The 25209-nt window shown below is 38.4% G+C and overlaps 1 protein-coding gene across 1 annotated transcript in view; it reads right to left on the reverse strand.

Moving 5' to 3' along the window:
• Positions 1-25209, reverse strand: part of USH2A (usherin) — a 704505-nt gene that overhangs the window by 380271 nt on the left and 299025 nt on the right. Inside the window, exons 30-31 of the mRNA XM_059145262.1 lie at positions 24414-24527; positions 22351-22512 (exon numbers count right to left, since the gene is read on the reverse strand). Of these exons, the coding sequence (XP_059001245.1) occupies positions 22351-22512; positions 24414-24527 (276 nt within the window). The remainder of the gene's footprint in view (positions 1-22350; positions 22513-24413; positions 24528-25209) is intronic.

Below are 25209 nucleotides of genomic sequence, written 5' to 3' on the forward strand. Positions count from 1 at the left end.
AAAGAGCTCACATGAAAATCAAGTCTCCCTCTACTCTTGTTCCCAAGTTATCCAGTTCTCTTCTAGGAGCTTAGCAATTATTATACATTTATGTATACATCCATTAGAAGTCAAAGAAAATATGCAAATGTTAGTGGACTATAAAATATACTTTTCTACACCAGTACAGTACTTTATGATATACTTTTTTTTAATGAAGTTGCTAACTTATTGGTAAAGAGCACTCACTCTATTAAATGAGCATGTAGTATACTCAGGGTGCATATTAGTTATTAGCCATAACTTGTTTAACTAATCTTTTATTGATGTTTATTAGGCTTTTTCATTTATATTTTACTTCATTACATTTTATTTTATTTTATTGGCATGTATATGTGTACATGATCAGAAAAATCTGTAATCGTGGAATAACCTCAAGGATAATAAAATGTAAAAGTCAGCAAGATGTTTGGAATGTTACTTATTACTCTTTTATGGTTAGATACCTCCACTAGATTTAAAGCAGCTGACCGAAACAAAAGGTAAGACAATTTATAACTCAATCTTCAGCAATTCTTTTTGTGTTGGAAAAATAATAGGTGATATTTTTATTTTTATTATTTTTATTTGTTTTGTTAAAGCTTTTATTTATTTATTTGACAGACAGAGATCACAAGTAGGCAGAGAGGCAGGCAGAGAGAGAGGGAAGCAGGCTCCCTGGCGAGCAGAGAGCCTGATGTGGAGCTCGATCCCAGGACCCTGAGATCATGACCTGAGCTGAAGGCAGAGGCTTTAACCCACTGAGCCACCCAGGCGCTCCAGGTCATATTTTTATTTTTATTTTATTTTATTTATTTATTTTTTTAAAAGCCTTCTTTTTTTTTTTTTTTTTAAAGATTTTATTTATTTATTTGACAGAGAGATCACAAGGAGGCAGAGAGGCAGGCAGAGAGAGAGAGGAGAAAGCAGGCTCCCCACCAAGCAGAGAGCCTGATGCGGCACTCGATCCCAGGACCATGAGATCATGACCTGAGCTGAAGGCAGAGGCTTTAACCCACTGAGCCACCCAGGCTCTCCAGGTCATATTTTTAAATATAGGTTTTGAATGAACACAGATGAATGGAGATAAGGCATGCAAGCTATTTAGACTTAAGCTACAAAAACTGCTATTATGGGTACAATGCATTGCTAATGGCATTAGGAGGGCTCTGGAATGATGTTCTGAAGCAGATGATAAAAATCAAGGAATGAAGGGGGGAACTTACTGTGATGAGCATTGGGTATTTCATGTAAGTGATAAATTACTAGATTCTATACCTGAAACTAATGTAACTTTGTATGTTAACTAACTGGAATTTACATACACACTCAAAAAAAAAAAAAAATCAAGGAATGAATGGTCTCCAAATGAAAAAGGCAGAGGGATATTCTAAACATTCTTTTTTCTTTTTTTTAAATAATAATTTGCTTTTATTTTTTACTTAACATGTTAACTTTTTTAAAAATCTATTTTTTATTTATTTGCAGCATAACAGTATTCATTATTTTTGCACCACACCATGACAGACTATGGACTCTGAAAAGCAATCTGAGGGTTTTAAACATTCCTTTCTTATTTTGGAAAAGAAGCTATGCACTGACAGATCTGGGGGTTTCAACAATGGGAGAAAATAAATCAACAAAACAGATTCAATTTTAAGAAAATAGGTAAAATTTCAGGGAAATTCTCAAAAGAAAGAATATGGGTGGACAGCAGAGTTGGGTGACTTCCTAGGATACATATTTATAAAACACATTCGAAGGAAAAAATCTACATGTAAGTAAGGTTGAGGCTTTGTTGGCAGATTCTGGTATTTGTAAATTTAACAAATGAGCCAAATTTTGTAATTATAACAGCCAACATTTGGAGTGGTGCTCACAACAATTTCTTCAGAGGCTGTTTTTCTTTCTCTTTTTCTAGTAGGCAGATTCTGCCTGTCTAGCCCCAAAGATGGACATATGATCCAAAATGGAACAATCAGCATCCTTCCTCAATGGTTTGCAGCCTGGAGTTGAGGAGGCTGTCCAGCCGTGGGGTAAGATCTCAGAGTTGCTGCTAATTGTGTTCTCCAGTCCATGAAGAAAGCCTGCATGTTACAATACAGAATAGTTCCCTCATTCCAGTCACAAAGATGAAATTGTTGGATTTCTACGACTTGCAGTTAAAGGACTCAGGATTCATAAGTATATTTACTTTGTAAAACCAAGAATTAATGATAATTGCTGCTTTTAAAGCATCCAAATTTTGTCATGGATAAAATCCAATGTATCCTACAAGACATTTCCAGTGTAAGGCAGCTATCAAGTTCTTAGGTAAATGGGAAGAAAAAATGTTTTTCTGGTTTTATTATTGAGTCTTTCGTTTACTAGAAGTAACCTAAGCTTTCCTGGTAATTAATTGTTTGTATCTGTGATACAAAGATAATATCTTGAAAGTAATTTATAAAAATATGAAGCAAATTTTATTCTTTAGGAAACTGAAAGAGTCCTACAGATTCTCAGAAAACAATAAAAATCTGAGAAAAGTAAGGTATGAGGAAAGACAAGTTTGAATTTAATCTCTGACTCCTTTATTGTTCTGATATATCCAATATAACTAAATTCGCCAAATATCACTGATGTCTCTACACTGGGCACTCTCCTTTATTGCTTATGACTTTAGAAGTTTAATCTCTCTCTGCTTTTATTTTTAGAGAAAGGGTACCCTATGAAACTGAGAACATAGGGTCTGTTTATAGCGGTACTCTCCTGTAGTTTGCTGAATTTCCTAAATCGGATAGAAAGACAATGACACTAAAGCTTATCCAGATGTAGTTTTATAATGATGTCACTGGGCTTTACTCCATAATCAAGGACCCTAAAAATATGCAGTTTTAGGCTTAGTATCTGCAATAAGGTTAATGGAAATCTGCACCAAGGGTAAATACTTTAGCAGACTGTGTCATCAGGAAATATTTAAACACCATTTAAAAGGATTTAAAATAAGTAGATTTGATTTTACACTGACTAATGCACAGAAATATAATACAATAGAGCTGTTAACAAATAAACATAATGCCTTTCTCTCCTCTTTTGCTCATCCTTTGCCATCTGTATCGTTAAGTCCAATTAGCTTCTCGCATTTAAAGTTCTAACCTACTTGCTTTTTCACCTACGAATGGAGACAACAGCTGTGTAGGTTCAGCCATGACAGTCTGGGACTAATGCCATTACTTCAACTATTTATTTTCCAAAACACTGATTCGTTCATGCTATATCATTACTGTAAATCCTTCAATGGTCCCCCATTGCCTCAGAACAAAGTTCAAACATCTCAACATACCTTTAGCATCTTTGACAATTTGACTCTCCACTCCCCTTTCATGGCTCCTGACCAGCTACCCAGGCACTCAGTCATCTCAAGCCAGGCCCTCTAATTTTTGTAAAATGCAGTGGACCGCCCTGTGCCATGGATTCTTCTGCTCTGGTCCTCAGGCTTGCCTGATTCCTAGTTCTGAAACTCTCCTTGAAAGCCTACAAAAATTCACTTCCTCTGGTGACAGTTTATCCTCCTGAGTACTTCTCCCTTTGTTCTCACATCTGTCAGAGAACTCACCATGGACTGGACAGCATTGTATTTAGTTGTGCCTCCTTCTGTCTAAGCAATTGAACTGGGAATGACTGGAGGAAAACCAAAAATGTCTTAGTTACGTAACTTCCAACCTTGTACATAGTCAATGCTCACCAAGTACTTTCTTTTTTTTTTTTTTTTTTTCAGATTTTTATTTTTTATTTTTATTTTTTTTTTTTTGAGTTTTTAATTTTTTATTTTTTATAAACATATATTTTTATCCCCAGGGGTACAGGTCTGTGAATCACCAGGTTTACACACTTCACAGCACTCACCAAATCACATACCCTCCCCAATGTCCATAATCCCACCCCCTTCTCCCAAACCCCCTCCCCCCGGCAACCCTCAGTTTGTTTTGTGAGATTAAGAGTCACTTATGGTTTGTCTCCCTCCCAATCCCATCTTGTTTCATTTATTCTTCTTCTACTCACTTAAACCTCCATGTTGCATCACCACTTCCTCATATCAGGGAGATCATATGATAGTTGTCTTTCTCTGCTTGACTTATTTCGCTAAGCATGATACGCTGTAGTTCCATCCATGTTGTTGCAAATGGCAAGATTTCATTTCTTTTGATGGCTGCATAGTATTCCATTGTGTATATATACCACATCTTCTTGATCCATTCATCTGTTGATGGACATCTAGGTTCTTTCCATAGTTTGGCTATTGTGGACATTGCTGCTATAAACATTCGGGTGCATGTGTCCCTTTGGATCACTACATTTATATCTTTAGGGTAAATACCCAATAGTGCAATTGCTGGGTCATAGGGCAGTTCTATTTTCAACATTTTGAGGAACCTCCATGCTGTTTTCCAGAGTGGCTGCACCAGCTTGCATTCCCACCAACAGTGTAGGAGGGTTCCCCTTTCTCCGCATCCTCGCCAGCATCTGTCATTTCCTGATTTGTTGATTTTAGCCATTCTGACTGGTGTGAGGTGATATCTCATTGTGGTTTTGATTTGTATTTCCCTGATGCCGAGTGATATGGAGCACTTTTTCATGTGTCTGTTCGCCATCTGGATGTCTTCTTTGCAGAAATGTCTGTTCATGTCTTCTGCCCATTTCTTGATTGGATTATTTGTTCTTTGGGTGTTGAGTTTGCTAAGTTCTTTATAGATTCTGGACACTAGTCCTTTATCTGATATGTCGTTTGCAAATATCTTCTCCCATTCTGTCAGTTGTCTTTTGATTTTGTGAACTGTTTCCTTTGCTGTGCAAAAGCTTTTGATCTTGATGAAATCCCAGTAGTTCATTTTTTCCCTTGCTTCCCTTGCCTTTTGCGTTGTTCCTAGGAAGATGTTGCTGCGGCAGAGGTCGAAGAGGTTGCTGCCCGTGTTCTCCTCAAGGATTTTGATGGATTCCTTTCGTACATTGAGATCCTTCATCCATTTTGAGTCTATTTTTGTGTGTGGTGTAAGGAAATGGTCCAAATTCATTTTTCTGCATGTGGCTGTCCAATTTTCCCAGCACCATTTATTGAAAAGGCTGTCTTTTTTCCATTGGACATTCTTTCCTGCTTTGTCAAAGATTAGTTGACCATAGACTTGAGGGTCTATTTCTGGGCTCTCTATTCTGTTCCATTGATCTATGTGTCTGTTTTTGTGCCAGTACCATGCTGTCTTGATGATGACAGCTTTGTAATAGAGCTTGAAGTCCGGAATTGTGATGCCACCAACGTTGGCTTTCTTTTTCAATATCCCTTTGGCTATTCGAGGTCTTTTCTGGTTCCATATAAATTTTAGCATTATTTGTTCCATTTCTTTGAAAAAGATGGATGGTACTTTGATAGGAATTGCATTAAATGTGTAGATTGCTTTAGGTAGCATAGACATTTTCACAATATTTATTCTTCCAATCCAGGAGCATGGAACATTTTTCCATTTCTTTGTGTCTTCCTCAATTTCTTTCATGAGTACTTTATAGTTTTCCGAGTATAGATTCTGTGTCTCTTTGGTTAGGTTTATTCCTAGGTATCTTATGGTTTTGGATGCAATTGTAAATGGGATTGACTCCTTAATATCTCTTTCTTCTGTCTTGCTGTTGGTGTAGAGAAATGCAACTGATTTCTGTGCATTGATTTTATATCCTGACACTTTACTGAATTCCTGTATAAGTTCTAGCAGTTTTGGAGTGGAGTCTTTTGGGTTTTCCACATATAGTATCATATCATCTGCGAAGAGTGATAATTTGACTTCTTCTTTGCCGATTTGGATGCCTTTAATTTCCTTTTGTTGTCTGATTGCTGAGGCTAGGACCTCTAGTACGATGTTGAATAGCAGTGGTGATAATGGACATCCCTGCCGTGTTCCTGACCTTAGCGGAAAAGCTTTCAGTTTTTCTCCATTGAGAATGATATTTGTGGTGGGTTTTTCATAGATGGCTTTGATGATATTGAGGTATGTGCCCTCTATCCCTACACTTTGAAGAGTTTTGATCAGGAAGGGATGTTGTACTTTGTCAAATGCTTTTTCAGCATCTATTGAGAGTATCATATGGTTCTTGTTCTTTCTTTTATTGATGTGTTGTATCACATTGACTGATTTGCGGATGTTGAACCAACCTTGCAGCCCTGGAATAAATCCCACTTGGTCGTGGTGAATAATCTTTTTAATGTACTGTTGAATCCTATTGGCTAGTATTTTGTTGAGTATTTTCGCATCTGTGTTCATCAAGGATATCGGTCTATAGCTCTCTTTTTTGGTGGGATCCTTGTCTGGTTTTGGGATTAAGGTGATGCTGGCCTCATAAAATGAGTTTGGAAGTTTTCCTTCCATTTCTATTTTTTGGAACAGTTTCAGGAGAATAGGAATTAGTTCTTCTTTAAATGTTTGGTAGAATTCCGCCGGGAAGCCGTCTGGCCCTGGGCTTTTGTTTGTTTGGAGATTTTTAATGACTGTTTCAATCTCCTTACTGGTTATGGGTCTGTTCAGGCTTTCTATTTCTTCCTGGTTCAGTTGTGGTAGTTTATATGTTTCTAGGAATGCATCCATTTCTTCCAGATTGTCAAATTTATTGCCGTAGAGTTGCTCATAGTATGTTCTTATAATAGTTTGTATTTCTTTGGTGTTAGTTGTGATCTCTCCTCTTTCATTCATGATTTTATTTATTTGGGTCCTTTCTCTTTTCTTTTTGATAAGTCGGGCCAGGGGTTTATCAATTTTATTAATTCTTTCAAAGAACCAGCTCCTAGTTTCGTTGATTTGTTCTATTGTTTTTTTGGTTTCTATTTCATTGATTTCTGCTCTGATCTTTATGATTTCTCTTCTCCTGCTGGGCTTAGGGTTTCTTTCTTGTTCTTTCTCCAGCTCCTTTAGGTGTAGGGTTAGGTTGTGTACCTGAGACCTTTCTTGTTTCTTGAGAAAGGCTTGTACCGCTATATATTCTCCTCTCAGGACTGCCTTTGTTGTGTCCCACAGATTTTGAACCGTTGTATTTTCATTATCATTTGTTTCCATGATTTTTTTCAATTCTTCTTTAATTTCCCGGTTGACCCATTCATTCTTTAGAAGGATACTGTTTAGTCTCCATGTATTTGGGTTCTTTCCAAACTTCCTTTTGTGGTTGAGTTCTAACTTTAGAGCATTGTGGTCTGAAAATATGCAGGGAATGATCCCAATCTTTTGATACCGGTTGAGTCCTGATTTAGGACCGAGGATGTGATCTATTCTGGAGAATGTTCCATGTGCACTAGAGAAGAATGTGTATTCTGTTGCTTTGGGATGAAATATTCTGAATATATCTGTGATGTCCATCTGGTCCAGTGTGTCATTTAAGGCCTTTATTTCCTTGCTGATCTTTTGCTTGGATGACCTGTCCATTTCAGTGAGGGGAGTGTTAAAGTCCCCTACTATTATTGTATTATTGTTGATGTGTTTCTTTGATTTTGTTATTAATTGGTTTATATAGTTGGCTGCTCCCACATTGGGGGCATAGATATTTAAAATTGTTAAATCTTCTTGTTGGACAGACCCTTTGAGTATGATATAGTGTCCTTCCTCATCTCTTATTATAGTCTTTGGCTTAAAATCTAATTGATCTGATATAAGGATTGCCACTCCTGCTTTCTTCTGATGTCCATTAGCATGGTAAATTCTTTTCCACCCCCTCACTTTAAATCTGGAGGTGTCTTCGGGCTTAAAATGTGTTTCTTGGAGGCAACATATAGATGGGTTTTGTTTTTTTATCCATTCTGATACCCTGTGTCTTTTGACAGGGGCATTTAGCCCATTCACATTCAGGGTAACTATTGAGAGATATGAATTTAGTGCCATTGTATTGCCTGTAAGGTGACTGTTACTGTATATGGTCTCTGTTCCTTTCTGATCTACCACTTGTAGGCTCTCTCTTTGCTTAGAGGACCCCTTTCAATATTTCCTGTAGAGCTGGTTTGGTGTTTGCAAATTCTTTCAGTTGTTGTTTGTCCTGGAAGCTTTTAATCTCTCCTTCTATTTTCAATGATAGCCTAGCTGGATATAGTATTCTTGGCTGCATGTTTTTCTCGTTTAGTGCTCTGAAAATATCATGCCAGCTCTTTCTGGCCTGCCAGGTCTCTGTGGATAAGTCAGCTGCCAATCTAATATTTTTACCATTGTATGTTACAGACTTCTTTTCCCGGGCTGCTTTCAGGATTTTCTCTTTGTCATTGAGACTTGTAAATTTTACTATTAGGTGACGGGGTGTGGGCCTATTCTTATTGATTTTGAGGGGCATTCTCTGAACCTCCTGAATTTTGATGCTCGTTCCCTTTGCCATATTGGGGAAATTCTCCCCAATAATTCTCTCCAGTATACCTTCTGCTCCCCTCTCACTTTCTTCTTCTTCTGGAATCCCAATTATTCTAATGTTGTTTCGTCTTATGGTGTCACTTATCTCTCGAATTCTCCCCTCGTGGTCCAGTAGCTGTTTGTCCCTCTTTTGCTCAGCTTCTTTATTCTCTGTCATTTGGTCTTCTATATCACTAATTCTTTCTTCTGCCTCATTTATCCTAGCAGTTAGAGCCTCCATTTTTGATTGCACCTCATTAATAGCTTTTTTGATTTCACCTTGGTTAGATTTTAGTTCTTTTATTTCTCCAGAAAGGGCTTTTATATCTCTCGAGAGGGTTTCTCTAATATCTTCCATGCCTTTTTCGAGCCCGGCTAGAACCTTGAGAATTGTCATTCTGAACTCTAGATCTGACATATTACCGATGTCTGTATTGATTAGGTCCCTAGCCTTCGGTACTGCCTCTTGTTCTTTTTTTTGTGTTGAATTTTTACGTCTTGTCATTTTGTCCAGATAAGAGTAAATGAAGGGGCAAGTAAAATACTAAAAGGGTGGCAACAACCCCAGGAAAATATGCTTTAACCAAATTAGAAGAGATCCAAAATTGTGAGTGGGGAGAAAGGGGATAAAAAGAGGTTCAAAAAGGAAGAAAGAAAAAAGAAAAAAAAAAAAAGAAAGAAAAGAAAAGAAAAGAATATTTTTAAAAAAAGAAAACACCTAAGAAAAATGTAAAAAATATATATATATATTAGATAAACTAGTAAAAAATCGTTAAAAAAGAAAAAGGTAACAGTTAAAAAAAAATTTTACCCGAAGGCAAGAAAAAAAAAATGAAAAAGAAAAAATTAAATTAACTGCAAGACTAAAAAAAATCACAGGAAAAAAGCCATGAGTTCCGTGCTTGGCTTTCTCCTCCTCTGGAATTCTGCTGCTCTCCTTGGTATTGAAACCGCACTCCTTGGTAGGTGAACTTGGTCTCGGCTGGATTTCTTGTTGATCTTCTGGGGGAGGGGCCTGTTGTAGTGATTCTCAAGTGTCTTTGCCCCAGGCGGAATTACACCGCCCTTACCCGGGGCCGGGGTGAGTAATCCGCTCGGGTTTGCTTTCAGGAGCTTTTGTTCCCTGAGCGCTTTCCGTAGAGTTCCAGAGGACGGGAATACAAATGGCGGCCTCCTGGTCTCCGGCCCGGAGGAGCCGAGAGCCCAGGGCCCCACTCCTCAGTGCGCCCTCAGAGAACAGCGCCCAGTTACTCCCGTCTGCCTGACCTCCGGCCGCGCTCCGAGCTCACCGAGCCTGCGACCGGTTCAAGGTAACACGGAGCTGCTAGCTTACTGTCGGCTCTGTCTCTGTAGCCGGCTTTCCCGTTCCAATACCCGCAAGCTCTGCGACACTCAGACACCCCCGATCCTTCTGTGACCCTGCGGGACCTGAGGCCACGCTGACCCCGCGTGGGCTTCGCCCCGGTTTAGCCTCTGGAGCGATGTCCCTCAGCGGAACAGACTTTTAAAAGTCCTGATTTTGTGCGCGGTTGCTCCGCCGCTTGCCGGGAGCCGGCCCCTCCCCCCGGGGTCTATCTTCCCGTCGCTTTGGATTCACTTCTCCGCCGGTCCTACCTTTCAGAAAGTGGTTGTTTTTCTGTTTCCAGAATTGCTGTTCTTCTCTTCGATCTGCCGATGGATTTTCAGGTGTTTGCAATCTTTAGATTAGCTATCTAGCTGATCTCCAGCTAGCTGAAGCAGTCTCAGCTTGCTACTTCTCCGCCATCTTGACTCCTCCAAGTACTTTCTAAATTACATACGCTACGTGGTTGAGTGACACGTTTGAAGGGGAATCTTTGCATTTACAATCTTTATCATGATGTAACAATAATTTGAGCATTTCTACAATTAGCAGAACATGGTTGTTGATCATTTGCTATGTTCTGAGAGATCTGTGAGCATCCCAAATCACATTTTTTACATGTATTATCACATTTAATTCTCCTACGAGGTGCTGAGGTAGTACTATTTCTGGTTTACCAGGAAACCTGGGCTTAGCACCTACATGATTCTGTCTCTGAGCTCTGCCCAAATTCCACCCCTTTGAGTGTGGGTAGAACCTGGGACTATGATGAGCTATGGGTCCCAGGATTACCTTACATAGAAAAAAGAGCCGACCCTGGTGTGTCCAATCTAACTGCAAGCCAAGTCTTCTCCAGTCGGTACCAGAAGTCAAAGAGATTCAAAGCCTGAAGGGGATTTGATGCAAAAAAGTTTCTTGTTGTGAGGTGGAAGGGGCCACATGAGAGGCTTTACAAGTTGAGCAGCCTCTGGCTGACAGCTCTAGCCTACAAGGAATCAAATTCTCCCCACAGCCTGAATGAGCTTAGATGTGCAGGCTTTCCCAGAGCCTCCAGATAAGAGCCTCAACTGTCCAATTTTTTTATTTTTCCCTAGTGAGACCCTAATTAGTGGCCTAGTCAAGCCTACACAACCTCTGACTTACAGAACTGTGAGCTGGAGGATGGGTGTTGTTTTAGGGTGCCTCCTGGACCCCCCTCACAGCATGCACCCCCTGGAGATGGGGTCACCGCATTAGGATTTGGGTAGAAGTTACGCAGGTCACTCCCAGGCGTGGCCCATAAAAATCTCCAACTTATTCTCCCTACCTGCTGCAGCAACGGAGATAAACTGCAGAGCCATCTTTCAAGTCAGGTGTAAGAGACGGCAGACCTACCATCTGCCTGGGACCCTGAATGGCTGTGCTCAGGAAGGAAGCTTTGCTGATCCAAGTCTTCACTGGCACAGGGCTCTTACGTGAATGACAAGTGTTTCTGCTGACAGAAACGTGTGTGTGTGTGTGTGTGTGTGTGTGTGTGTGTGTTTGCATCATTGAGGTTATCCTAACTAATAAACAGAATCTGAGAACTCAAAGAGAAGAATGAGCTAGTCACATAACTGGGTGACAAGAATTCCAGTCGGAAAAAACAGCAAGTTCAAAGGTCTGGACATAGGAAAGGACCCAACTATATTTTGGAAAACAAAACAAAACAAAACAAAAGACAAAGAACCAAACCAAACCAAACCAAACAAGTAGAAACAGAAAGTAAATCAGCACTGTGGAGATAAATGGGTATAGGAGAATGGCATATAGCTAAGAAAGTAGATAGGAATCAGAGAAGTGTTGTAGGCCAAAAAAAGGAGTTTGGATTTTATTTTAAGATTTGATATGATGAATGAAAAAGAAAAAGTGAAAGATTAAATTCAGGTTTGTATTTCAGGCAAAGGGGTGAATAGTATTACTGTTTTTTGAGATGAGAAACTCGGGAAAAAGAACCTCTTTTGTGGGAGGTAGCAGATATAATGAATTCAATTTTGGGGACTTGGAGTAAAATATCTAAAGGAGGAGTGTCCAATATGGAGTTAGAAAATGATCATAGCTTAGGAAAAAAATGTCTGAACTGGAGATAAGGATTGAGTCATCACAGAAATATTGTGTGGCTTGTTCTAAGGAACCCCAGGATAAACCAACATTTGTGGATAGACGGAAAAGAAGAAAAGAAGATACATGACAGCTTGAGCAGTAACAGGAAAGTTGAGAGGCTGAAGTGTCTCAGACCCAGAGAAGAACCTCTGTGATGAAGAAATGACCAACAATCTGTCAAAGTGCCATGAACGATAGTGCTTTCACGTGGTCCCTGATAGTTTCCCCCTGAACTGGGGACCATAAGAACTTTGACAACCTCAGTGAGAATGATTTCAATTAAATGGTCAAGTATTTATAAAGCCAATGAAGGGGTAGTGGGCTGAGATTTGTCTCCCCAAAAATGTTCAGATCCTAACTCCCATAAAGTGACCTTATTTGGAAATAGGGTCTTTGCAGATGTGATCAAGTTCAGATGAGGTCATACTGAATTAGGATGGGCTCCCAATCCAATATGACTAGTGTTCTTACAGAATGAGAGAAATCTGGACACAGGCAAACAGCACATATGACGGAGGCATATGTCTGAATGCTCCAGACTGCCAGTAACCATGACAAGTTGGGCTAGGAAAGGAAGGATGCCCTCCCCCCACCACCAGTTTGTAGAGGAAGCTTTAGCTCTGGTGACACCTTGATTTAGAACTTCTAGTCTCCAGACTATGAGAGAATAAATTTCTGTTGTTTTAGGCACCCAATTTGTGTGGGATTTTGTTTGGTTGATTGGTTGTTTTGTTTTTTAGGGGAAGCTCCAGCAAATGCACAGGAGGTAAAGATGCAAAACAAGTGAGCCAGCGGTGGTAAGGACAGTGGCTGTGAACATGAGAAGGGCCAGGCTACGAAGGTGGGGAGTAGGAGTGGGAGATAGAACTCAGAACCAGGACATGTTTTCTCCATGTTTTCTTTTTCTTCTTCTCCATGTAAGAGATGTGAGCCTGAAGAACTGTGGTCAATGATGAGCCAGTAATGGAGAATGTGAGGCAAAATGCACTGGGGAAGTAAAAATCCAGAGCAAGCCTTTAGAATCCTATCAGTGACTCGAGAACATTGGATATTAGAATGGTACCAATCAAGATGCTTACTTGATTTTCTTCAACCTGGAGGTCCTGAGTTCTGCTGAAGAAAAGTATCTACAGGTCAAAGGCCAATGATTGCAGGCAAACTACCAGAGACCAGGAGAGCAGCAGAGAACGCTTCTCCCTCATGGGCTTCGGAATGAGCTAACCCTGCCAACACACTGATCTGGGACTTCTAGCTTCTGGGATTGTGAGACCACACATTTCTGTTGTTTAACCCCTCAGTAATACTTTGTCATGGCAGCCCTAGCAAATGTATACAAGAAGTTTAACAACAACAACAAAAAGCTACATATTGGATAATTACATTTGAAAATTTCTAAGAAGCTACAGGAACAGCCTACCTCATTAAAACTGCTTACCACAGTTAGCATATTAATTACTTCTGAATTATGCATCAGTGTTTGTTGTCATTTACTTTAAAATATTAGTTTACCGATTCTCAGTGTTTCTTCAGTTTAATCCAATTCATTTCAACTCAATTCAATAAGAGTTTATTAGATGCCAATTGGGTCCTTATTTCTACAATACATACTATAGAGATTATGAAAAATAAATAAATACTTGATAACTGTACTCAGTGAACCTACATTTTGGTTTTGGATCAAGATTTTTCCCCTTTAAATAAATTTTTGTTACAAGACAGAATATATTTGAGTGATAAACTTCTAGGAAAATTATATGAAAGAATCTGTGAACCAAAGGAAAATGTGTGAATTGAGGTAGATCATCAAAAAGATTGTGTGTTTTGATGACAGCAGATAGTGCTGGAGGTAAGGAGACTGTCATTGACACTGGCCCCAAGAGAGGAGTAAGGAATTAACCCGATTAAATATCAGGGTAAAGACTAGAGAGAAGTCAAAGCTAAGTATTAATAGGTGATAGAGTCCTAAAATATACGTCCTTTATACCAATTTTATCACATCTATTAAAATTGTGAAAAGTACTACAAAAATTCTCCTTTCTAATATCCAAGTTAGAGAATTTAAAAGATGAAAAGACTCCCCTTAAGGAAAAGAAAACACTTAGATCCCATGACTGGAAGATAACCACTATTATCACTTAGGTGTACATAAACACACGTATCTATAAGTACACACATATATACACATGCATTTTACTAAAATAGACTCATGTTACATGCTGTCAATGAAAACGTTTGTTTTAACCTCTTTCTGCCTTATTCAATATTCTTCTACTGCTTCATAAGCTATCTGGCCATACAATATTCCATTAGTGGACATCCAGGAGTTATTTTTCTGGTGTACATAAACCACTGATTTCACACGCTAACTTTTAATTTCAGAGATGAAGACTTTCTATAATTATTTCTTACTTTCAGACTTGGAGAAAGATGTAGATGTTTCATTCTGTAAGCATGCCAGTGGCTTTCTAGAAGGACAGGAAACAACAGCTGACAGGATTAGAGCAACTATCCAGAAGTCAGAAGATTGGAATACAGGTAGAGGAACATGAAAGACTGTTCCACTGAATTACTGTCTCTACCTCCATTCTCCAAAGGAAGCCAGTAACAAAAGAAAACATATTATTTGCTTCCATTCATATTAAGTAAAATAAAATAGCAAACAAATCTATGCTAACAGGGAAGCAGCCACCTGAGTCAGCAGATAAAGACTTGAAGGCAAAAATGGAGTGCTTCTAGGGTATTCACAGCGTCTATTTCTGGCTTGGTGCTGGCTCCATGGATGTCTTCAGATTTTGAATATTCATCAAGCTGTCTATTGCATATATATATTTTTTAAAGAATTTATAGTGAAATTAAGTTTAAAAAAATAAAAAAATAATGGCAGTTGTCAGAGTGCCTGGAATAGTAGTTAGTCTCTGTTTGTAAAGATCTCAGAGGTAGGGCAGGTTCCATCACCATTTTCTGGATTGAACACCCCTTCTTTTCTACCTGGATGTTATCTCCTTCCCTCCCTCTGAAATACCTTCAAATATAAAGCCCTTTCCTACTTATTTAAGAACATAATACTCATCACTTATGTTAACAAATGACAGGTAATATTTGGGGATAGGTCTTAAAATACATTTAAACATGATTCATTTCTTCACATACTGGTATACTGTGAAATATCTTAAAGTAAAAATGACACTTTGGTTACATTGTTTACAATGAACCACAACTGATATTTCAATATCTGTGCAAGTTATTTCACTTCACGTGACCCTTTGTTACTAAGTTACTCTTCAAGCCCAATTAAGTGTCAAGTTTCCCCTATTGATTGACCCAAGGATCTGGTCTGTGGCCAAATCTTGAGCGACTCTCCTGAAGCCTTTGATCACAGAGTTAGTGATCTAGCCTCTATTCATAATTCAGCTTTTTTTCCTTGTAGCCTCAAGGTTTCTTAGACTTTTTATAATTTAATGCTGCATGTCTGTGACAAAAAAAGGGCACAAAGTATGACTTTAGTTTGTAATAGAGAGGTTCCATGACTCATAGATGAGATCATTACCTTACCTGAAAACCCTCATATGCTCTGTCTTATTAATACCGGCCTTATGGATTAGAACACAAGCATGTTAACAGTATCCTTTCTATCATATTACTTTATGTAAAAAGAGTTATTTAAATGCACTGCCTTGGGGTATTCAAAAATGCAAAATTCCAGAAAATATCAAGGTTAAAGTGAAGTTTTATTTTGCTAAGAAAGGATCTTTTGTAAACTATCAGTGGAAATGAATATAATTTAGCTCAAATTTGTAGAGAATTGATAAGGTTCCTTATAACGCTTGGTTAGAAGTACCCAACCTTTAAATGCTTTTTTATTGTGCCATAAGCAATACAGCTTCTTCTGCAATAAATTTCTCATCATCAGACTTAAGTGTTTGGAAGATTCTAGATGAACATTTCTATTTTGCTGTTTAAACATTTTTTTTTTTTTGACCTTGGCAAATTAGACCAAAAAAAAAAAAAAATTCCCCAAAATCTTTTGCACTTCTTAGTTGGTTAATGATATACTTACGATCTAACTTTACCAGATATTCATCTGTTTTTCATCTTTCCTTTCCTTTTCTCTCTCTCTCTCTCACACACACACACCATCCACACACCTTACATTGCTGTTATCTTTGCTTCACTTTTTTTTTTTTTTTAAATTTTGTTTGTTTATTTGACAGACAAGAGATCAAAAGTAGGCAGAGAGGCAGGCAGAGAAAGAGGAGGAAGCAGCCTCCCTGCCAAGCAGAGAGCCTGATGCAGGGCTCGAACCCAGGACCCTGAGATCATGACCTGAGTGGAAGGCAGAGGCTTTAACCCACTGAGCCACCCAGGAGCCCCTTATCTTTGCTTCTTTACTGCCTTAGCCTCAGTGACAGAAGCACAGGTTCTGAGGAGGTAGCAGTGGGAAGAAGCCTTGTCTGGTGCTAGAAATCAGCCACTCTTACTCCATCGTAAGACTACTATAGATTTATTAGGTGACACACTTGCAAACCTACGTGTTTTATGGTTTGGTGTCAGATATGTACATCACAGAGTCCTTTACTCCTCTGGAGTTCTAGGAGTTCTCAACAATGGCTTAGGTAGATTTACCAATGACAACTTGTGTCATAAAAAAGGAACTGTCTGGAGGGAACACTGTTCTTTCTTTCCCAGTTCCCACAACTCACATAAACGCCCTTGTCACATGCATAGTTATACTTCGCTCAGTTCCCACCATCTTGCTATCCTTGTTTCCGAAAACTTTGTAGGCTTCCCTGAAACATCTCACAAACTTCTTAAAGATTGCCCGTTTCTGGTAGGGTGCTCATTTAAAATGAGAATGATCTGGTTGGCTACAGTTTGGATAGTCATCATCAATCAGGATGCTATCTAGCCTGAACTTTGAAACAATCCTGGGATGTTGAACGGCCTCACAAAAGGTTTCTTTTTTTTCTGCCTCTTTATGAACATACTATATACATACATCTTAAGTGGCTCACAATAGTTTTATTGGTGACATCAATATAGGTCTTTCAATCTTTCAATAATGTTTTTAATCATAGGCTTTAAAGCACAATTGTTTTTACCTCAAAATTCTTAAAAATCTGTTATGGGACAGAAATAAGAGATTAATGGAGATCTTGCAAAAAAAGATAAATGGCACCACTGGAATACCACAAAACTGGGGGAAAAATTAATTGAACCTATACTTTTGATAAATATTTATTTTTTGCAGAAGAAAAATGCATACTAGTTTAAGCTGTCATTATACTAACCTACATCCTATTTTTCATATTATTAGTAATACATAATATGGTAGTTTATATTCAAAAATAAAACTAGAATGTATATACCTCATGTATTTATCCAGAAATACACCAAGGTTACTATGGTTACGAAAAATCCATTACCTTTGAATACAGAATGAAAAAGTTTGACTTAAAGTGTGTGCTATTTATTATAGCAAACATCAACAGCCTTCGGGAGGTTCTCTAACTGGATTCATTTTTCAGTGTCACAACTGACCCACCATACTACTAGCTTATGGCCTATGCAAGGCAAAAAATTTGAACTGTATGCATTTTTAAATATATTTTGTACTAACTCAAGGTGCAGCTTTGTACTAACTCAAGGTGCAGCAATGCCTTTGACTTTTGATGCTTCATATTTAAGAGAAAGAAGGAAAAAAAAATGCAAACCACCGAGATTCTAAGTGGCTGCTGAATTGAAATGCATTTACTTTTACCTGTATTCACCATGGCAGCAAGACCCATTTGCTACACATAACAGAAGGATGTTGGTTCCATGCAGGAACTTAAGAGGATGCTACAAATAAATGGAGTAAGAGGGAGGCCAAAAAAAAAAAAAAAAAGTGACACTGTGAATATTTAGGAGGACACCAAAACCAGATTATTAAGGAAGTTTTTGATAGGGTAGAAGACAAGGAATTTTAAATAATGCAGACGATTACAACTAGGAAAAACAGAATATCAAACACAGCTCCTTAGGAAGTTTCAAAATTATTCCTCACCTATTAAGTCTTTGGTCATCAAGGCTGTGATCAGTTGAATGAAGGTACAGTATAAATCTCTACGAAACATGCAAAAAGTATGCCCTCTACCTAGTAGTTCAACATGCAAACAAAAAGAAAATAATGTTTTTTGCTTGCAAAATTATCAAAGACTTAAGAATGTAACATGCCCTGCTGATGAACTTTTCTGGGAAACAGTAGGAAAATGTATATCCAATATTTTGGAAAGGTTCACTAGCTTTGACTTAGCTGTTCCCCTTTTGGGAATCTAATAAATAAGATTACATACAATAATATTTGTCACAACATATTAAAGGGAGAGATAAATTAGAAATTTGAACTCTTTCAAGTGGTTAATATATGTATTAGCATACATTTGGATGGGATATATGTTAGTATTAAAATATTAAAAAAAAATTTTCAGGAAAAATGCCTCCTAAAGTGGGATATAGTCATAGTGAGGGACTATGCAAGGGTTCAACATTATACATTACAGATCAATTTTGTGAACATGAATAAGGTACTAGCAGGAATTATGTCTTATACTGGGTTTCTATCGGTATGGTGGGATTCTCAGGTATTAGATATCTGGATGTTTTCAATTATCTCCAATAAGCATATAATGCTTTTATAATTGAAAAATATTATCAATTATTTCTCTACTCCATGAGACTGCATCTTCCATTTCTCTGGTTCCCTGTGAATCGGCATTTCAGCAGTGAAGAGACCCGCTCTGGTAGCCCCAGACTCTCACAGCCGCTGACAGCACCAGCCCTCCCCAGGGGACACTCCGCCCCCAAACCAGGCTCAGCACGGAAAGGACACAAGGGCGAGCAACAAGTACCAGTGACGTTATGGATGCATCTGACAATGGAACATGACCCAGATTCAGTGTCTAGAGAGGCTAGAGCCTGTTCAAATGGCCAGGGCCATGTCCTCTATCAGCCTTCTCCTGGCTGATTTCAGACAGATTCCCTTTCTCCTTGTGTCTTCTCTGCGATTCCCAGTGGAAAGGTAGACTTCGAAGAGTAAATGACCTGGAATTAGGGCCTGTTACAGATACAAAATCTTTGAGCTGGAAGGGATCCTAAGGTCACTTTGTTCAATCCTCACAGACTTGAGAATCTATACAGAAGTGGGCATCCAGTCTACCCTCATAGTAGAAGAAAACACTCCCTTTAGGGGCTGTTATGGACTGAACTATGTTCCCCCAAATTCATATTTCGAGACTCTAACTCTCAGGGTGACTATATTCGGAAATGGGACTTTTGAAGAGGTGATTAAGGTTACATAGATCACAAGGGTGGGACCAACAGGTCCCACCAGGACCAACCCATGGTCTCTAGTCCATCCAACAGGACTAGAGACCAGTAAGAAAGGTCTGCGCGCACAGAAGAAAGACCTTGGGAGGACGTGGTGAGAAGGCAGCTGTCTGCTAGCCCAAGAGAGAGGCCTCGAGAGAAACCAAACCTGCCAACACCTTGATCTTGGACTTCTAGTCTCCAGAACTGTGAGAAATAAATTTCTGTTGTTTAAGCCAGCCAGTCTGTGGTATTTTGTTACGGCAGCCCAAAAAAGAACGACATGGGGGCTCTGGGGTTTGCAATCAGGCTTTGGTCACCCTGTCAGGGTTGTTCAGAGGAAAAATACAATCATATGTAATAATTTGTAATAGTTATTTATGTAAATATGTAATGTTTATATATTATGTAACATTCACATGTGGTGTAAATATTTGCATATTTACACGATATGTTTATGTTAATATGTTGATAATTTACATATTTACATAAAACATTTACACATTATGGGAATGTGTAATAATATATAGGATTTATTTACGAAAAAAATAAGATAATATGTAATAATTTGAGTAACAGAATGTGGAAAGAATCAAAGTATGGGCTCTGGAGCCAATCAGATCTAGATTTGAAGTGGTTCCTCTGGTATGGGTTAGAATTCCTTAACCTCCCCAGGCTTGGTTTTACTAGCTCTAATGTTAGAACAATCATGCATGACTTTGAATCCCATCATAATGTTATTGGCTTCCTTTCTCTCCTTTGTGTTGCGGTCTCAATGTACCTTGTATCTTGTGCTATTTGGGAATGAGAACAGCAAGAAATCCAGTTGCTTATTAGAAGCCAAGAAGGCTCTAGTAAAAAAAAAAATAATAATAATAATACCAAAGATTTAATCTTTAAAAATCTACATTAAAAATGAAAACCATTAAAGAATCTCTTATCTCTGTGACTCGAGAAGATGGTTGTGGACACTACAAAAATATCTCACTTTCTTTACATTGTATTATATTTGGGGGCATCTATTGTACTAATCCACTATGTTAACATTTGCCAAGATTTTTCACTGTAGATACCAGTCATATGGTTCTGTTAATGCTTCAATCAAACAAAATACAGAATTCATAGCATTTTGGAAGTAGTATTGGAAATCAATGTGAATGCTGGGCTCCTGTCTTCCCCATACTGCTCTTCTGACTGTGCACAGAATCACCACATACGGACTTCTGCACAATTTGGAAATAGTCAAGGTTTACATTTGGAGACCCACCGTCAGCCACACAACTTCCCTATGGACCGGGCTAGCACTCAGGTCTACCTATGGAAGGTATCTTCGTTTCTTTTTCTACTTTTCTTTTTCCTTTTCTCTGTCACTTTTTCTTTCCCACTATACTCCTACCCTCCCGAATTTCCCCTTTGCTAGCTTCTTTTTCTGTTCCCAGCAATCACCCAACTTCATTCATTCATTTATTCAAACTGTCTATACCCATTCTGTGATAAATCCTAGACATACAGTAATGAACCAGACACTTATAGTCATGTCTTTGAAACTTGGGGTTCAGAAGGACAAACTGACAAGCAAATAAGTACCCTTATTCAAAGATAACACACACAAAAAAGAGGGGGCACACAGGTTCCCAAAGAGCATATCTTCATTAGATCAACTCTTACTTTGGAATCAGAGAAGGCTTCTCAAAAGAAATGTCTTTACTGGGCCTAAAAGATGTGTTTTCCTATTATGCATGATGACATTTTTTGGATCCTACAGAAGTGTTTTATATTAATTATTAATTCATGTGTATAGTTCATTCCATAAAACATTTTCATCTTTTTGAAGTAATTTCTTTGGTCTGTAATATTTAATTAAAATAATGCCTTCAGATATTGTTTGGGTGAGATTAATCCGTTTTTAAAGTTTAAAACATGAACTCTGCATTTTATAGGAATTAAGAGTATTCTTTTTACTAAGTGTTAAGACTATGTTAGGTGTTTTATTTATAGCTCTAGTTCTCTTTAAAATCTTGAAAACCATAGTTGTTGCCATTTTACAAATTCAGAAACTAAGTCTCAGAAGGAAAGTAACTTGTTTTAAAACCACATGCTTTCCGTCACAGCCAGAATGTTTGGATTGGTAGCAAAATCCCACTTGTGGGCTGTGTAACTTTGCAGTTACACAGTAACTCTGCCTCAGTTTCCTCATTTGTAACCTGGGGGTAATATTCACACTTACCTCCTAGAGCATGTATTACAGAACTCTATCCAACTTCAAGGAATAAAATATTAAAGTAATAGCTCTTTTTTTAAAGAAAATAATAGATCGTGTCTCTTGAAGGTTCTCAGTCTAGAGAGGACACCAAAAAATGTAAACCCTGAGGCTGCCACTGGGTAAATGCCATAGTTCTGTCCACAAAGACCTCATCCCCACATCTATGTGTGTCTTCCTGAAGCCACAAGCTCCAACAGAGGGGGGCCAGCATGCCGCTGATTCTCTATTACTACCTTAGCAGCTGGCATTAGTGTGGAGGACTGAATAAATAATGAATCCTGTCTCTGTCTCTCCCTGGTTGTGACCTTTCATGAAGAACAACATATCTCTAGACCTCAGTTTTTCCTCAGTCAATATTTGACTCATGATGTCTTACCAGACAGTCACATATAGTATATAAAATGTTATACAATATATAGCCACTAAAATTACTACACAAATATAAGCATGATTCAGATACCAGGCAACAAGACATAAAATAGGCGTCTTGCATTTTACGAGGTTTTCAGCAATTTACTTCATTTTACTCGAGTGTTGTTACACGTTATAATGTGATTTCAACATATACACTATGTTTCTTCTCAAATGGCCCCAAATTCATACAACACTGAGTCACACATCTGAGTCTTAATATTATCCTGCATTCATAAAGATGTGAAAGTAGTTAACTCATGTGATAGGAGAATTTGTTTGATATGACATTGACTCAACCGGGCATGGTGAGTGGGACTGGGGACCACTCAAGGGGACCAAATGACAGGAAACAGAATAAGGACCCCAATTTTAAAGACCAGACTTTCAGACAATTACAGACTACATCTATCTGCAATATACAGAGTCTAACATAGACAAGAAATAGTTACCAATACCTATAAGAGTCTTACCTGTGGCCGTGTAGTTCTCTTCAATGCCCGAATAGACTAGCATTCCATCCATATATAAAGAGTACTGAGTTATAATGCCATTTGCTTTTTTGGGTGGATCCCAGGATAGTAACAAAGAATTGGGAAGAGATTTGGCTACTGGTGGCTGAACTTCCTGTGGGGCTGTGGGGGGGTGGGAAGATTCATAGAGACTAATTTTAGTTTACTTTTCTAATTCAAACTTTTCAGACCTAAACCAATAAATCATGAAATAAACCTGATATTCCATGCATAGAAATATTTCTGATCCATGGGCAACTTGTCAGTAATTGCTTTAGGAACAGTACTAAATAACTGTCCTAAATTTATGAGCATTTGCATTAATGATTGATGGGGAGTATTACCCTAGTTCACTTGACTGATACTTGCATTACTTCATCAAGAGTATTATTAACCCGTAATCTCTACTTGGGGCTGTGCCTATTAAAGCAAATTAAACAGAAGCAGTCCCTACCCTTGAGGAGCTTTTGATCTAAGGTGGGCAATGCTGGGGAGGGTGGTTCATAATAGGTATGAAAAAACGTATGTGTTTCTGTAGAATTAACCAGCAAGTACGGAATCAGTTAATTATAGATGAAAACGACACTCTAAGTTTGTTTTTCTCAAATAAGGTTCTGCTCATTTTCTGTAATGGTGAATAAATAGGATTCACAGGAACTTAAAGTTTAAAATATTGACCCTAAACACATCTTTGGTTTGGTACATTGGCTGTAACTTTAAGAAAAAGCTGGAAGTTGGGAATTCCTTAATTAATGAAGAGGAAATGGTGAACTGGGCCCTTAGGAATCCCTCTGGGATACAGCTGTGAAGTAGATTTTAGGCAAAACCTGGACAGAAGGGGTAGGAGGCATCCAGAAAATAAGGACACTGAGGCTGGTGGAAGCGTTTGACAAAGGAGACGACCATCACATGGGTCACGGGGCACAGCAGAAGCAATGCCCCAGTAAGAGAAACAGGCTTGACTCTCCACAGGCTTGACTAAGAGAACCCTGAGAAAACATGGACAACAAGTCACTGATGGCATAGTCCAGGTGAGGAGGCTCTCATTGGGGCAAGGTCACTTGAAAGATCTCACAGACCCTTCTATCCTGGTTCATCACATGGGCCACTGTCTTTCTCTTTCATGTCTTCTGTGTGACGGGTACTCGCTAAAGGATTTGCAAGAGGGAAGGGGAAAGAGGGAGTCAGGAATGCTGAGGGACAGAGACTGGCTGACTGTTCCCCAGAGGATCAAGCTTTTCAATCTCCTAAATAACTTGACAGCTAGAGAGTAGAAGCGATGTGTAATTCCTCTCATCCAGGAGAGAGAAATATGAAGTAACAATGCTTCCAATGTTTGGAGAGCTGTTATTTCTTGAAGCGATGCGTTCTGATGCCTGAGCAAAGCTTTCACTTTGGAGTGCTAAAATATTTTCTCTTTCTCACTGCCTTCCTAACGTATGCTTGCTGAAACATTAATTTATGCCAACAGTTTGTAAGTTCCAAGTACAACAAAAGTGAGACTTCAGTCAGAAGGAACGGAGCAGTGATTAATAATGCCTCAACCGGCATTTCGAGGCTCCATCATACTGAAATAATTGTTGCCTGTGCTGGTGTTTAGCAGTTCAAAGAGACCATGGAAATCAACCGTTTGATTCTCAATTTCATACTGTGCCGTACAATCAATTCTTTTTAGTCAGACTGTCTCTAGATTTACTTCTGAGCCATAGTAAAATGAGGAAGCTTTCATTAATCTTTCAGATGCTTCATATTAATGACAAGGCTCTTGCATGAACAATGTAACAGCAATTAAAAAGCCCATTAATCTGCATTACAGCTATTAAAGATGCATGTCATTAAAGGGTATGGAGTTTGATTCATTTTCGTACCCCCCCAAAAAATGGAGCAATTATGGCCTGGCAATGCACTTTGTCATCAAATTAGGTTGGGGTTTTCCAGCAAATGGCCTTGCAGCATTTAGCTCTTCTCCTATTTTATTATTCATAACTGAAATGTGGAAGTCAAGACCTTTGAAATTACTTTACCTTCTTGTGGAGTAGAGATGTTCAATGCCTGTGAGCTCTCGGTACAGCCAGCCAAAGTGCAAGCAGTTAGGGTTACTGTATAGTTTTTGAAGGGTAGCAAGCCTGTCACTATGCCTATAATAAAAGGGGGAAAAAAGAGGTTTGCATGTTTACTGTAAGCAGCTATAAAGAGCAGTGTGTGTGTGTGTGTGTGTGTGTGTGTGTGTGTGTATGAGAGAGAGAGAGAGATGTAGAGACACAGAAACAAACAAAAAAATATGCCCCTTTCATTCATTTTCCTGCCTGTGTGCTGATTACAGAACAGAGTGACTAGCAAAAAAAATTGAGACCAACTTATTGTTAAAACAACTTGAAACAGCATTTTCCCAAATGTGCGCCTTAGAACATTAGTGCCCTGAGATGTTCCCCTGGAAAGATGGGTTTCCATACATAGTTCATGAAGCAGAGCACCGTGTATCTGATAGTTAAGATGCATATTATCCTATTCTAGGATTCTAGACCTCCTGCAGAATAAAACTATTCAATTTTCTCTAACCTAGCATTTTTCAACCTATTCAACGAGAGTCCTTTTTACATAGCATCTATTAACACACTTTAGGAAATGCTAATCCCAAGAGTGGCTTCATTACTTTAACGGTAGGATACACATATACAAACTATTTGTTCATGTTGCAACTAACAAATATGCAAATCAACATAGTTGAACAATTAGCAAATTAGATAATTATGCTTTTGTGCTTCTCCTTGCAAAATTATTAGTTTATTTAATTAAGACACCTGTCTTAAACAGAAGTGG

The sequence above is a fragment of the Mustela lutreola genome, chromosome 14 (assembly GCF_030435805.1).
Source record: "Mustela lutreola isolate mMusLut2 chromosome 14, mMusLut2.pri, whole genome shotgun sequence".
NCBI lineage: Eukaryota > Metazoa > Chordata > Mammalia > Carnivora > Mustelidae > Mustela > Mustela lutreola.